Source organism: Pterocles gutturalis, unplaced genomic scaffold (genome assembly GCF_000699245.1).
Source record: "Pterocles gutturalis isolate BGI_N339 unplaced genomic scaffold, ASM69924v1 scaffold41233, whole genome shotgun sequence".
Lineage (NCBI taxonomy): Eukaryota > Metazoa > Chordata > Aves > Pterocliformes > Pteroclidae > Pterocles > Pterocles gutturalis.
The window spans coordinates 25,170-40,102 of NW_010121923.1; the positions used below are offsets into that span (position 1 = coordinate 25,170).

At 36.1% G+C, this 14,933-nt stretch overlaps 2 protein-coding genes across 2 annotated transcripts in view; one reads left to right on the top strand and one right to left on the bottom strand.

Moving 5' to 3' along the window:
* CHODL (chondrolectin) overlaps window positions 1-3,703 on the top strand; it is a 28,758-nt gene extending 25,055 nt beyond the window's left edge. Inside the window, exon 7 of the mRNA XM_010077380.1 lies at window positions 3,164-3,703. Within this exon, the coding sequence (XP_010075682.1) occupies window positions 3,164-3,248 (85 nt within the window). The 3' untranslated portion in view covers window positions 3,249-3,703. The remainder of the gene's footprint in view (window positions 1-3,163) is intronic.
* A 4,814-nt stretch (window positions 3,704-8,517) lies between these two features.
* Window positions 8,518-14,078, bottom strand: LOC104464618 (enteropeptidase-like; the record flags this gene model as incomplete). The annotated part of the gene is made up of 5 exons (XM_010077381.1): window positions 8,518-8,673; window positions 10,374-10,513; window positions 11,436-11,531; window positions 11,779-11,960; window positions 13,904-14,078. Coding segments are annotated over 5 exons (749 nt in total), but the record flags the coding sequence as incomplete, so codon positions are not given.
* Between the last annotated feature and the right edge of the window lie 855 nt (window positions 14,079-14,933).

Below are 14,933 nucleotides of genomic sequence, written 5' to 3' on the forward strand. Positions count from 1 at the left end.
AGGAATATAACATTACTGTTGTAGGAAATTAGAAAAAAAAAATTCCTCCTTTTAGTCTTTATTTTTTTCTTTGTGTTTTTTATTTAGCATTTTCTGCAAATAACTGAAATACCTTATATCAAGTGAGAAAATACTCAAAATATCAAATCTACTTATATCTGTATGAATTCGCAGCACTTCCATAGTGATGTGTCTCATTAAAACAAGTCAACATAAAAAAAAATTATTATGAGGTCTGCATCATGAACTAGATTATGTCTTTATGCTATGCACTTTCCTATAAAGAAAAGGAAAATGTGCATTTTCCAACCTGTCTTACAGAAGGCAAATTCATTGTTACGAATGTTTATATCCAAACCTCGGTGTTGGGGCTGTAGAAGGTTGGAAACTCAAAGCAAAAATAGTAATAAAGGAATCATGTGTGTAACAATAGCAATTGTATAAGTAATATAACTCTGGGACCCCTATTACAACAAACCTGGATTGCTTGGTAAGTATGACATACATGTTCATACCTTTTCTGGCAGCTCTTTCTTTCCCTCGGAAAGGTTCAGCATTTGAATACTCCTGGGAAAACAATGAGAGATCCATGGCCCGCTGAAATCAATAGAAACAGTAGTGTTGACTTCAGTGGGCTTTGATCAGGCCTTTGATGCTATAGCAGTTCATCCAGAAGTAATTCATCTGAACTTCCAAGACTTAATAATTGCATGAGACAGGTATTGGAAATTCAGCTTCGAAGATTGTATTTTTTCTGTTAGCTGATTAGTTTGGTAGATTAAATGATACAAAAATCAGGGAGAAAATGGATTTGAATCAAAACAGATTTTTTTTCAGAATGTTCATTTTGGGTTGCACCAAAGCTTTTAATTAAAGAACATAAAACAAATTTTCTTTAAAACTAATTAAAGTCAAAAGAGGATATTCTGGCATCACCAAAAATGAAGTATTTTCTTTTTTATCTGTTGAAACAGAACTTTGTTTTTTAAAATGTTTCCCGGTCTATTTTCAGTTATATTTCCACATATGACCTACCTTGTGAATCATTTCGGTTCATCACAAATACACAGTCCTTGGGTAAAAAGCAAATCAAAAAAAGAGGCAACTACTTGAACTGATCATCTAGACACTGTAAAGGGATTCTGTCCTACTGGGGAAGGAGGGATCCCCAACTTTCCAAATGAACCTGACTTCTCATTCTTTTTTAGGCTTCCACAACATGGTGACCTTTCCTCTGAAAGCCACAATCCATGGCCAACCAGGACATGCCTAGCTTGAAAGGTCATGACTAATTTTGCCTGGCGTTGGGCTCTTAAAGGGTAGTAGTAAGGCAAATCAAAACATCTTCCCTGTAGCTAATAGAAATGATCAGCTCATTCATGCTTAGATGCTCTCCCTTTCATTTCTTCCAGGGAAGCAAGGAGAAACTGCTTCAAAGACCCATCTCCATTATCATCTGAATGCCTTGCAGAAAGTTTAAATTCCAACCTGGTATATTTCTCAGTTTTTATGATTGCACTGTCAAACCAGTGATATGCTGAAGCGATTTATTGTATCTTCCTTACTTTCTTACTAAAACCTATTTCCTGAAACAGATGTATAGCTGTTGAAAATCATCATAGGTTTGCTGAAGATAAGCTCATTTTATACAGCTAAAGTTCTGATCCAAGGTATTTAGAAATTGTTCCTGCTGTGTGGCAAGGACTCTCCGTTCAAAGCATTTCATCATTAATTTACCAGATATGCCTGATTTTTCTGTATTAATCTGGAAGGAAGTAATGAATCAGTTTCTTAAAGAAACAAGTGCTGAAACTACTCAATTCATTGCAATTGCTTTGTTTATAGCCTTGTGGCCTGATCTAAAGTCCACTGAAACCAATGGGAGTCTTTTAAATTGCTCCAATGGGCTCAGGTACATAATGCATTACTTTGTAGGACTTCAGAGGTAAGTCTGGAGGGACTGAAAACTGCTCTACTATCCAGCTCCCTCAAAGTACATTTTAAATCAACTCAGACTTGCTTACGTTTACACATGAGGAAAGGAGTAAAACTGAATGTATAGGGCTGTTGGGATCTTGACTCTCAGGTTTCCAACTTGCAGAATTATGTAGGGCTACTGCTCCTCCTCTGGTCTTTGCTTAAATGGAAATAAAAATCAGTGTGAAATATTCTGGCTAGAGACTAAACCATTTTGATTGAAAAACAGCTGCAGTGGCTCATGAAGTGCCTTTGCTTTTCAGTGGCCTGCAGTGCACTCTCATCTGCCATCTAAGTGAGGGAAGGTAGTGTGTTGTGGCAGTCATAGCAGAGATGCTACCCCATGTGGAAAGACTGGCATCAACTTACAGGGTACCTCAGGGCTTCCTGTAAAGATTAGAGGGAATGTGTTTGCAGTGTTGCAGAGCAAGTACTTTTGGAACCAGTTTTATCTTTTTTATTGAAAAAAGCACAAACATGAAAACTACTGTTGACAGTTTTGAATGAAAACTAGGTCTAAGGAAGCTTTCTACCAGTCATTCATTGCTAGGAGTCCAAATCATAAGCCATTACTTCATTAGAAGTTAAGTTAAGCCCTGAATGGAAGAGGCTTTCTGGTGTACCAGTGCACATTGGCACCTGTTAGTGTACCACGGTCATGGGGGTGCAGTTCCAGAATGCACATGGGCAGGGTTCCGGTAGCCCTCTGGGGTGGGTGGGCTGCACACTGAGTGCTTTGGACGTGGGCTCAGGGGTGTGCACGCTCCCATCCCTCAAAATGTCCTCCCAGACGAGGGAAGTGCCTAGCCTCCCACCACCCTAGTCAAACAGTGCCCACACCCATCTCTGAGAAGAGCACTCTGTATGAGCAGGTGTGGGTGGATATGAACTGAAATAAATACATAAATATGGGCAACATCAATTCAGTTCTTGGGAGGAGCACTGCTAAGCAGGGTGGTCTGGTAACTTTAGTAACAGTTGCTTACCTTGACCCACTGCTGCAGTGCTGTGTTTGGCACAGCGTGGGCATGACTCTTTTGTGGATGGGGAACCTATGCCATGAAAAACAAAGCAACAAAAAGTGGCCTTCAAATAGGGGGTGAAATACCCAGATCTGATCACAAACCTGCATCAGGACTGCAAAGGCACACATGCACTGAAAATAGTTTATATTTTTATTTTTCAGTAAAGGAAGAACAAAAACCAGTCCAAACCAGTCCACACTATGGATTTCAAAGACGCCTAGGAAGGACAGTAGCATGGAGGTATAATGATTTACTGACTGAAAGCAAAGCAAAAATAACATTTTGCAGTCAGGCTGTATTATAATGTCGTCAAAGAACATTAGCTTGGAATGGCTTGAAAATGCGGAGGATCTACAAGAATGAACTGTAAGCTCCCCCTTGAGGCAAATGTTCAGATCACTTTTATATAATGTTTGATTATTAATTTAGTAACAAAATATGCCATGCTAAATTAAGGGTATGTGTTTATTTTGCTAAGAGATGTAAGTCAGCTAGTTGTGAGCAATGAAATGAACAGAGCATTTGAAGTTTTTATGGGAAAATATCTACAATGTATATCAGTTTTAAGATTGTTTGTAGTTAAATAAACCCTCCTTGTTTCCGTTAGTCTCCCATGCATTGTACTGTAGTTGATGTACTGTAAATGGAACTGACAATTTTACAATGTAACAATTATTTATCTTTGCATAAATGTTTGATACAAAATATTTGTTTAGTATTTATTTGCACACTTAACACAGTGTTTGATCCTCAGGTACAAAAATTATTTTATTACTTATTAACATGGTCACTAGCAGAGATAGCCACCATGTTGTGATGTGCCATCTGATGTGGAAAAATTCAAGGATTCATGAAAGTCATTTGATGTCGTATAATTAATTCACTTTAGCAGGGAATGACCATGACTTGTTGACATATTGGTCTAAGTTCATTATAAATCACTTGGCAAGTGATACATCATTAATGAGGTGTCCTTTGAAGGCAGCCGTTAGTTGCTATTTAGGTAAAATATTTTTCACTTTTTCTGAGGATAAAATAATACCACAATGGGCAAGAGTTTAAGATTAAAATTACCTGTTTCAGTAAATCTATGTAAAAAGACATTAAAGGTTATTTAAATATGGCTAACAGTTTGTTAGGAATAATGTAATGTTGGATCAAAGAGAAGACAAAAGGCTTTTCTTGGAAGTAGAACTAATAGATTGATCCCAAGATTACTTAGACTATTAGCTAGAAAAGCGTTAATTGTGTTAATTGATAGACAGATTTAGAGGTAACCTTGATGCACTTAAAGTTGTCTTTTAGCATTATTATTAACATCATTAATGTCCATTCTCTTTGGTTCCTTAAGAGCATTCTGTGCCATAAGAATGGCTTTACCAGTCATTCGGAGTAGATCTTGGGGTATAGCAATAGCACTTTGGCTGATTTGTTGGTGACAGTCTGGTGCTGTAGCAGATAGTTAAGGGGTTTTGCTGCAGTTTCAGCGAGAATTCTGGAGCATGAATTCAAGCTAGCTGGCTTTCCATTCACACAGATGCAAAACTACTGCTGGGTGAAAGTTGTGTAGAGCCAGACAGAAGCAAAAGCATATTACTGTTTGGGTTGGCTACATTGTGCTAGCTGATGTTGACCACAGTTTTGAACTTCAGAGACAAATGTGTATCAATTTTTCAGAGTAAAGGAAAAAAAAAACATTTGAAGTTCAATACCACTAATACTAATTGTGCAGTGCTGTTGCTAAAGCACTTTTGGAAGCATCTTAAAGTCGCTGTTGTGCCATGTTTTTGCTTCCTCTTTGAAGAAGTTCAGGTTAAGTTTTGCTATTCCTACTTACAGTATTCTGTAGTTTTTCCAGTTATTCACAACTTCATTCTTTGCACCATCCCTTACTTCAGTTTCCTTTGTAGTGATTATAGAGAGAAAATACTATGTGATCCTATATGATCACCAAGGCCAGAATTGTTTTTCTCCTGACTTATGTATTGCTTAACTGAGGGCAAGAGATTCCTCTTTCTTGGGAACAGCTGCAGTAAAAAACTTTTTTTTTTTGTTTTTGTTTTTGTTTTTTGTGGTCTCGAAGGATTAACTCCCCAAAGAAAACAGGGAAGGAGGGAGAGTGAAGACTTACATAAAACGATTTTTTGATACTTGGTGCTTCCAAAGGACAGGTAAAGGTGTAGCAACTGGTATTCTGATTAATGCGGCAGAAGTGACAGAAGTCATTTCCATGCAGCAATTAGAAGAATGTAAATACCTTCAGATGTCTTTCTTACAGGGTGAAGGTGATTTCTGGGCAATTACCAGCATGGACCAGCCTTAAACTCTGTGTGAAGGAAGAATGGAAAGTGGCATACAATGCTTTTATTATAATGAACTCAGATTCTATATGTAAATAGGAAATAATTATTATGGGGACAAAATATTTTCATATCATATCACCCGTTAGGGGAAGGAAATAGTTTCCTTCTGTGTATTTCCTTTGCTTAGGATGTTCCTAGGTATCAGGTAAAATCTAAACAATCTTAAGAATCCTCTGTAGAAGACTGCAAACAGTGCGCGGATAAAACTTGTAGTCTTATGACTTCCGCCTTTTATTTGACGATTCTATTCCACGCAAAACATAAAAATGCTATACACACACAAATCCTGTCATCTTTGTTTCCCTTATTTCCACACACAAAAGGGAGATAGGAGTAAGGGTAAAAGAGGAAAGGAAGAAAGATAGGTGTGTTTCACACTTGTAGAGAATACCTAGAAGTTAGACTTTATGCTGGTATTTCCTTTGGATTTTGTTGGGGCTTCCAGAAAAAACAACAGGTATTTATGTGGCACGGTCCATTAGTGTCAGCAGAACTGCTGTTTGAGAAGAAAAATAAAAACCCCCAAAACCAACTCTCCCTGTCCTTCACACTCACATTAAACTCTACAGAACTGGGAAAGGAAAATTATTTCTAGTTTCAGGTGATGTTTCATCAACTAGAGCCACTTTGAGTAAGCTTGTTGGCTTTTATGTACAGTTACACAGTCCCCTCGCAGTGACCATGTTCCCTTCTGCTCACTGCCTTTCTAAAACTCTTCCAAATGGCAGCAAGTAGGTGAGCTGAGGAACTGAAGAATGAACAGTGAACCTTATCTAGTCCTTCAGTTTGACATTTTAAAAACTTTGTATTCCCACCACCCCTATTTTCCCCACGTAATATAATTTTTTTTTTTTTTTTTTTTTTTTCCGTAGTGATATTGGCCTTTTGCAAGCAAGGAGCACCTGAGAGAGAAAGCTGTTGTTTCCTTTTTCAATGTTTTGAACTTTTTTGGGTGCAAGCTAGTGTAAGTTAGCATCAAGCTTCCACCACATATTTCAAAGCATCTTGGACCTGTGACTCTGAAAATAATCCATTCGCCCTACATTTTAACATAGTAACAACTGGCTTCTCCATAGGTTAATATGCAGGCAAATGAAGTAATGAATGCTGAATGAAGGCTAGAATGTGGTTGACTAAGGTTATGTTAATTTTATCTAGACATAAAGTACTTGAAATAAAATGTTTATTTTTAATTATACTAGTCTATATTACATATGTTTCTATACCAGAGTTTATAACATTAAAATTTTTAGTCTGAGGGGATGCTTTATTAATGTATGCCTCAAAATACATCTACGCTTTGCATTTTGAGAAGCAAAAACCACACGTATATAGGAGTATATTACTGTATTTCTGGGAAGCACATTTTCTAGTAACTGAATCTAGTAACTCAAATTTTTAAGTTGGCTCTTGTATTTCATTAACAGACTGAAACACCATTTACAATAGTGATGTATGGTAAATAACGCAGAAATCATGTCACATTTTAATTAAGCATTTTAATGTAATTGTTTCATCTGAATCAATTTATACTGATTGTAGAATGCACTTTAGTTTCAGTGGCTGTTTTCAAGTGAAGGAAAGTAACAGGAGAAACTAATCCACAAGATAGAATTTGCAACCTTAACATTTTAATGTTGAAACTGTGTGTTTCATATGAAAGATGTCTAAAACACCTTTTATCTTTTCTCTGGCTTAATTACATCTGTGGCCACAGATGTATTGATAAAGCTAAATATTTTGGTGTGGACCCAGTCCCCTAATTCTTATGAAGACCTGAAAACAGTTTGGGACTTGATATTTTTTGTCTGTGACTGCCAACCTGTGTTTGTAAGCTACCCTTGTACTTTGAGCAGGTCATATCTGCATTTAGCTTTCTAAGCACCAACTGTGGGAGCTCCTTACAAAAATCATACATCTGTGTGTATATGTGTAGATACACATACACAGTAAGTTAGAATGCATTTTGTATTTTCATGCAGTACTTTGGAATTTGAAATATATTAAATTCCTGCACTAGGCTGAAAACAGAAATAAAGGAAATGCATCATATTACACTAAGACACCGTTGAATATAAGGCATTTCAACAAGTAGATAATTATATTTTAATGGAAACGTATTCATAAAAGAGCTCAAGAAGATTAAAAAAAACCCTTTTTTTTTCTTCATATTCTTTCCCCTTCAGAATGCTTTAAGGGCCTACCATGATAGTTTTTATACAAAGCACAAAATCAATATTAAAATTCACCAGTAAGGAAAAAGCATGTAATATATCAATGGAACCCCATTACTTTTTATTCACCGGGAATAGTTGATACTTGTTTTTGACAGATTTTTTTTCAAAAGACATAATTTTTTATGAGAGGAAGTTGCAGTATTGTGAGTCTGTGCTTGAGTGTACTCAAGCACATATCTTTAATTGCTTGAATAATTGCCAAAGCATTTGCCTAAAAAGAAAACTAAAAAGCTATATTCAATCCTTATTTAACTCCATTAATTCCAAACGAATTACACAAGAGAGAACTTTTGGCTTGCTTTCAGTTTATTCATTAGAAAGCAGCATGATACATGATCAGCCTTTGTGCACAATCCATAAACCTCATTCCACTGGTTTTTTTAATAGACAAGACAGAAGAGCCCCCATGAGCCCAGTTCAAACAGATAACAAATTCTTCATTTTGATATGTGGTGAGATTACTGAGAATAGTTGACTATCGTTTAAAATGAAAATGCACATTGAAAAATACAGCATCAAAACATAAAACCAGGTAATGTTTGGCCTGAAATTAATGATTTAGACCATTTTTTCAGTAAAGTATTTGCAGTCTGCAAACTTTTTTTTTACTGCCCATGCTTTGTAAAGCCTTCCATTATGCATTTAATGCACTGGTGTTCAAAGAAGCTGTTTCCTCACAGCCTCATATAAAAGAAAAAGTAAAATGATTAAACTATTTATTAACAAAAGCACAACATCTGTTTTGAAATATTACTCTCAATTGGTAATGGAGTGCTCAATTATTAATATTTTCCTCCTAAAAATTTAAATATTTATTGTTTCTCTAACTGTAAGATTGGAATGCCAGTTTACATCATTATACAATGGCTTACTTTCAACCTTTAAGTTTTATTTCTATAATTAAAAAGTATCGAGCTAATAGATTATTTTTTTGATCCAGTCCACAAACATGGTGACTCGAACATACACTCCTGGTCGTTTGGGGAGTGCACACTCATAGCCAAATGATGTTACACCAACCAAAAACCACTTATTACCATCTTCAAATGTCAGAGGGCCACCTGAATCTCCCTGCAAGATGAAATTCAAAAATTAAAAACATTGAGCAGTGTCGACTCTGAAGCAGAGCCTGCTTATGATGCTTTGCTTGTGTTGGTACTTAATCACAGGCATTGTATCCCTGTATGTCCCGTGCACCAGAAGTGAGATCAATATGAGTTTTTTCACATGGAAATGTTCTTGGGATAATCTATTTCCTTTTTTTCAAATTTTTTAAAGGCTGTGATCTTAAGTTCTTGTCAGTCTTTCAATACAGGACTGGGTTTCAAATGATTTTTTTTAATTTTTTTTTTTTTTTTTTTTTTTTTGCTTATTCAACTTATTTTTCTTCAACTTTCACAAAACCTGGGTAAATGCATAGGATTATATTTTAGTTTAATCTACTCAGCCCTAATGCAGTTCTATTTTTGGTCACCCCAGAGTTTCTGCAATTTCAAATTTAGAGAAAAAGATGGCACAATTGCCAGAAGAGGAGGTGTCCTTTTTGCACATGTCCTTCTCAATAGGTTAGCAGATCTAGCATTGCAGTAGAGTGTGGAAAATGAAATTTGATTCATCCCACAGCCTGAGTGGGGGATAAATCAGCCGTGAGTGTCTTGTTTTGATGAGGAAGAAAACAATGACTATTTTTCATTGCCATTGAGTTAGTTGAACCAGTATTTTGTCTTCTCATGACCCTGTGAATGGAGCTTTATGGGAGACTTCTGCAAGGATTTGGACATTAAAATACTTCTGCCCATAACTCTGGGGCATCTGCCAAAGTTCAAAGGCTGTGACAGCAGCCTAAGGGCTGAAGCACTATCAGGACTCACTTGTTTGTCTTTGCTTATGCTTGAATGGTCATTGATCACAATGATGGTCACTTCTACTCTATATCAGCCTATGGGGCTACACTGCTTTTTTTCAGTATGAGGTTCAGAGGGCAAAAAGGAAAGAGGAAAGCCACAGAGTCTGAAGGAATGGCAAGTGAAATTGGGCTTGCATACACTCCTCCTAGACAAAACTAACCAAAGTCACTGGACCTTATGAAGGCTTAGGTTGTGAGGGCAAGGCAAGAGCAATTATGTGAGAGTGCTCCTCATCAGACTTGAGGAGAACCAGGCAGTCTCCATGCCATAGATTCCATATTGCTGGAAGAAAAATTATGTGACGGTCAACTCCAACTACATCCTTGAAGAGGAGCAGCGTGTTAAAAGCAGAGCTCAACTGGATAAAAACTAGATCCCCAGGAAGCAGCATGTGAGACCAATGAAGAAAGGCAGCCTCTCCAAAATAGTGTGACAGCCACTCACAGAAGGTCTCCAGAGTCTGCAGATTCTGTGAAAAAGCATCATTGCTATCCCTAAAAGCATTTCAGAGACTTCAATCTATTTGGTATTTATTTCTCTGCACCCTGCTTTTCCCTAAGTGTGTCCCTCTTTCCTTCGTGCAATTACTCAGCACTACTTATTATAAGAAGCTTAGTGCGGAAATTTTCCAGTCCTTATATTTGTCTCCCTTCATGGTTGTTTGTGTCAAGATAAAACAAAGTAGATTTTAATCTTTTCAACTTCTATTATGATAAAGTATAAAATGGGCAAAATACCATGAGTAGAAGTTATATTTGTGGACAGTGATTGTCCCAGTTTTAATGGCTGGAGGATCAGGGAACATTTTATTCAGTAATTAGATGTGGTATAAACTAGAAGTGGAAATTAGTCGCTTGTATTTACCTGACAGGAATCTACTCCTCCTGTGTCATATCCCGCACAGATCATATTCTTAGTAATACTATATTCTGGCATCTCTTCTTGGCATTTTTCATTTGAAATGAGGGGGACCTCTGCTTCTTGCAATATATCTGAAGTGGGACCTGATGAAAATACAAAGTATGTTTGCCCATTGTAATAAATATGTACATCCTGCTCAGAACACAGATGGTTTTGTTCCTGTTTCAGCATGCTGAGCACACTACTGAGCAGCAGGAAGCCCTGCCTCACCACTGTGTTATTCAGACTTATACCCCTGTAACACAGTCAGTGGTCAAATGGTGCTCATTAACTGAATCCTGTCTTTCATTTGTGCAATGGGACTGAATTTGGTCATAATTAAATCAATTTTACTAAAATCAATTACTATGAACTTACTGTGGGGAGATCTAAGGGGTAATTAAGGGCTTAGGATCTTGGATTGTCCAATGTTTCCTCACTATTAGTTGTGTGACTTTGATTGAGTATTTCAAGTTTCTATAAAAATTGCTAAATCCTACCGAAAATTTTAAATGCAATTTTATTCTGAAAATAGAGAAGCAAATGCATACAAGGAACTGTGGAAGTGAAATGATGTGGTTATTATTCCACAGAGACTCCAAATCTGGAGCATGTGTTACACAAACAGAACATATATTTCACACAACAGTCAGTATTCTTGACTTCTGGGGAAAATCATTTGCACATTGTCAGAAAGACTAATCTTCCTCCTCCTCCGCCAGCCAATATCTATAAATAACATGTACACATTTCATATTGAGGAAAGTAGGCATCATAACTTCTAAGGGGATGCAATAAGGTTTTTTCATAATTTAATGATTTTAGGTATGTATATTTTTTCTAATTAATATGTTATAACTCTATTACTTTGCTTTAGAGGAGGAACAGTGGAGGGGGATAGTTCTCAAATTTTGGTATAAGGAGTACCTCTCTAAACTATTCAACCTTAGCAACCCCTGTGGAATCAGGATCAAAATTTCCCTCATGCCTTCATGCCTGTCATAATTTTCTAAGCAGATGACCCACCTTGGTTCGTAATACGACCCCAGCCAGCAATGGAGCAGTTAATTCCTGGTAAAAACTGTTGATTTTTTTCTGGTAAACAGATAGGTTGTATGTAATCTATGAGTGAGAAACAAACAATCAACTTCAGCTTCTTCCCTGTATACAGGTTTTTATGAAGTCATATATGAAAATGTTCACTAATTCAAACCCACTTCTTGAGCAAGATATCCAGGAAGTACTGGACTGACTCCAGAATGCTTAAGTTGTAAAAAATGTACAGCCACCCCATCACTCTTGTATGCTTAGCACAGTTAGAGTTTTGCATAACTGAGTAATTCTGTTTTGTGGGAAAATAACAACTCACCTGTATATTGCACTTTATATTGAAGGTGCATGAGAGCAATATCACTGTCTTTTGTGTTCTTCATGTAGTGAGGATTCATAACTATTTGATCGATGTTTCGAACTACTGTTGAAGGCTGTGTCGTATCTGATTGGTCATACAAGCCAAGAACTGCTTTCCATTGAGATGGTTTTAATTGCCTTCTGCAAGTTGAAAGGAATATTCACAATTATGAATGATTAATTAAAGTTTTGAAAAATATGTTAGGAAACATGGTAATCTTCAACTTCATGGTAATTCATAGCATTTGCACATTTTGTCAAAATAAATAGAATGTAGTCGATGTGCTTACAATTTTGTGATAGTAATCCTATCTTCAACTTCCACACTGTAGAAATATGTGGTTCATTTGTTATTTTAAGCTTATAATGCATTATTTATAAAGAATTAATCAGAGAGTAGTGCAGAGGAGGAAAATACATTAACTAAATTACTATGGCTTTTTAAACACTGTGAAGAATACTGCAGATTGCTCACTAGGCAATTAATATTAGTTCCAGTTAGAAAATTATTATTGAATACCTAAAGAATAATAGGTTAAAATGTCATTGGAAGTGCTGCAGCCCATAGACTCAGAAAATTGGTCTCTTAATTTTTTAGTCTAAATCAAAAAAGATATGCTAAAACAAAATATTATATAATCTGCATTTTTTGCTGAGCTACACATGCTGGTTTGAGGCTGTAATTAAGTTAGAGAACTTAATTATTTGCTATTTTTTAATCAACTATTTAATTGTTTCAAAAATATATTTTCAGCCTGATTGATGTTGAATTGTTTACTGCTGATCTTTTGGTTTGACATCAAGAGGTTATCTTGTTCTGAACTAGCAGCGTTTAAGTTAAATATTCAGAATTAAGGTGTGAAATTGCAGGCTCCCACTTCAGAAAGTTTTAGCAAAGTCAAGATGATAAAATGATATTTAACTGAAATAGAAAGGTAATTTAAGTGAAAAGGAAGTACCAAGACAGGTGTGGATTTATTGTGTGAAAACTAAGAGGACTTGATCCTTCTTTTTTCAGTGTCTTTTTGTGGAGTATAGCTCCTGTCATGCAATGAGGCAGCATTCATGTGTGGGCATAGTCTCCACTGTCTTGCTACTTAGCTATTGGTAATGAAAGAGCGACTGTAATTTTTAATAGTAATGTTTCTTTTTTTGCCATTCCAGTTTCTAGGTGTCTTCTACAGCACTTTTTTTTTTTTTTTTTTTTTTGGTTAAAGATGTTAAGGAAGCGAATCTTACAAAGTATTTAAATGTGCATCACTTCTTTGAGTGGTACAAATATCTAGATGATATCCAGTATTGCCTAAAAAATACGCGTAATCAAGATCCGTTCAAATGATGCACAGTAGATCTTGATCAATCTATGGTATTATACAGGAGTATCTGGCAATAGTGAGTCTACCTTTATGAGGTATGATGTAATCCTTTAAACCATGGGCAGAGATTCAACTAATTAATGGAGGCCGACATTGATTATGCCATTGCTCAGTATTAATACCATACATTTAAAGTGCAATTCTTCATTGTTCAGAAACTGCTGCTTTGTTTCCGTGTTTTCCATTATTTCTCTGCCTTAAAGTAAGGACTGAGGGTTTACCAGAAAGTACAGGAACCTTTAGCTGAGCCCACAGGTGGTTCAAAAGACAATAGTTAAACAGGGAGATAATTGTTAATTTTTTATATCAGTGTCACAAATTATTCATAATCTGATGTCTCCTTAGTGAATCTGCACATAAACCAAGTGTTTCATCATAATTAAAATAAAAAAGAAATTGCATGGTATGGATGTCATATGGCCATCTCAGCTAGTTGGAAAGATGCCCTGGAGTTACTGGAGAGAAAGAGGCACTTGTGAATTTATATTAATGTCATTCTAAAGTAAACATCTAGAAACCCTCTAAAAAGTGCCACTCCCAAGTGATTTCAGTGTGATTCTTTGAAAGTGTGTTTTGCTCTATACAGGATTGATTGATGGTTCAGGTCATACTTCAACCCAGCTTTACTGGCAACTACCTGCCATTTGGATACTTGCATGCTGTGGAAGTATCAGAATGTGTTTAGCTTCTGAGTGCAATGAACATTACCCATATACACAGTGTGCTGCTGTCACCAGCCATTCATCACTGACAAGGGAAGCTCCACAAACAGGTCTGGAATTAAAATGAATTGAAACTATCCAAGGCCAAGCTTCTTGTCTGGCATCGCTTCCACCTACAATCCTTGTTGCCTTGTTCTGAGTTGCCAGTTGTTTTCCACAAGCTAAAATTAAAAAAAAAAAAAACAAAAAAAACCAAAACAAAAAAAAACCTTCAACCAATCAAACAAACAAAAAAGAGCTGTAGATTTTTAGGAGGATATAGCATGTTTTATTAGACTTGCTAATATTCTTGGAGAAATAGGCTTTGTAGTATCTAAACTGCTATTCAAAAATACTATTACTCTAGAAACGAGTTTAGTGTTTTACAGGTGAAATCAAGATGCATCTTTATAACTTGAATTTAGACATGTTCTTTCCTCACACCTTCTGGATTTTTTTTTATATGTGTTTTCAGTATAGACCCGTCTCTAGTGTATATTTAATTCTGAAAATGTGAAAACTGTAGATTTTCCTGTGTTTATATCATTACGAGTGTGGCTTTTTTAGTCCATTCCCTAACCTTTCAGTTCCAACTATTAACATTGGGCTTTATGGACTGAACAATTTGATTTCTGTGTGAAATATTCCCAGGGTATGTGTACTTACGTTTAATGGTACATTGCAGATGAACCACCAGGTTGTTCAAACAGTGTTCTCTAGAATGAAAGTGCAATTAAATCACAAGTGTCTGCACACCAATGACTGTCAAATGTATACACATACATGCATCTATATATAAAAATGTATATAAGCATATATATACTTATAAGTACATTAGTTTAGCAGTATCAAACTCTGTCCTGGGTTTAGCAGTATCAAACTCTGTCCTGGGTTAAGCAGAGACAGGGTTAACTTTCTTCATAATAGCTAGCAAGAGGCTGTGTTTTGGATTTGTGCTCAGAAGAAAAGCCGATAAGAAGTGATGTTTATAGTTATTGCCAGAATACTCAAGGACAGATACTATCAGCTTCGTTGCT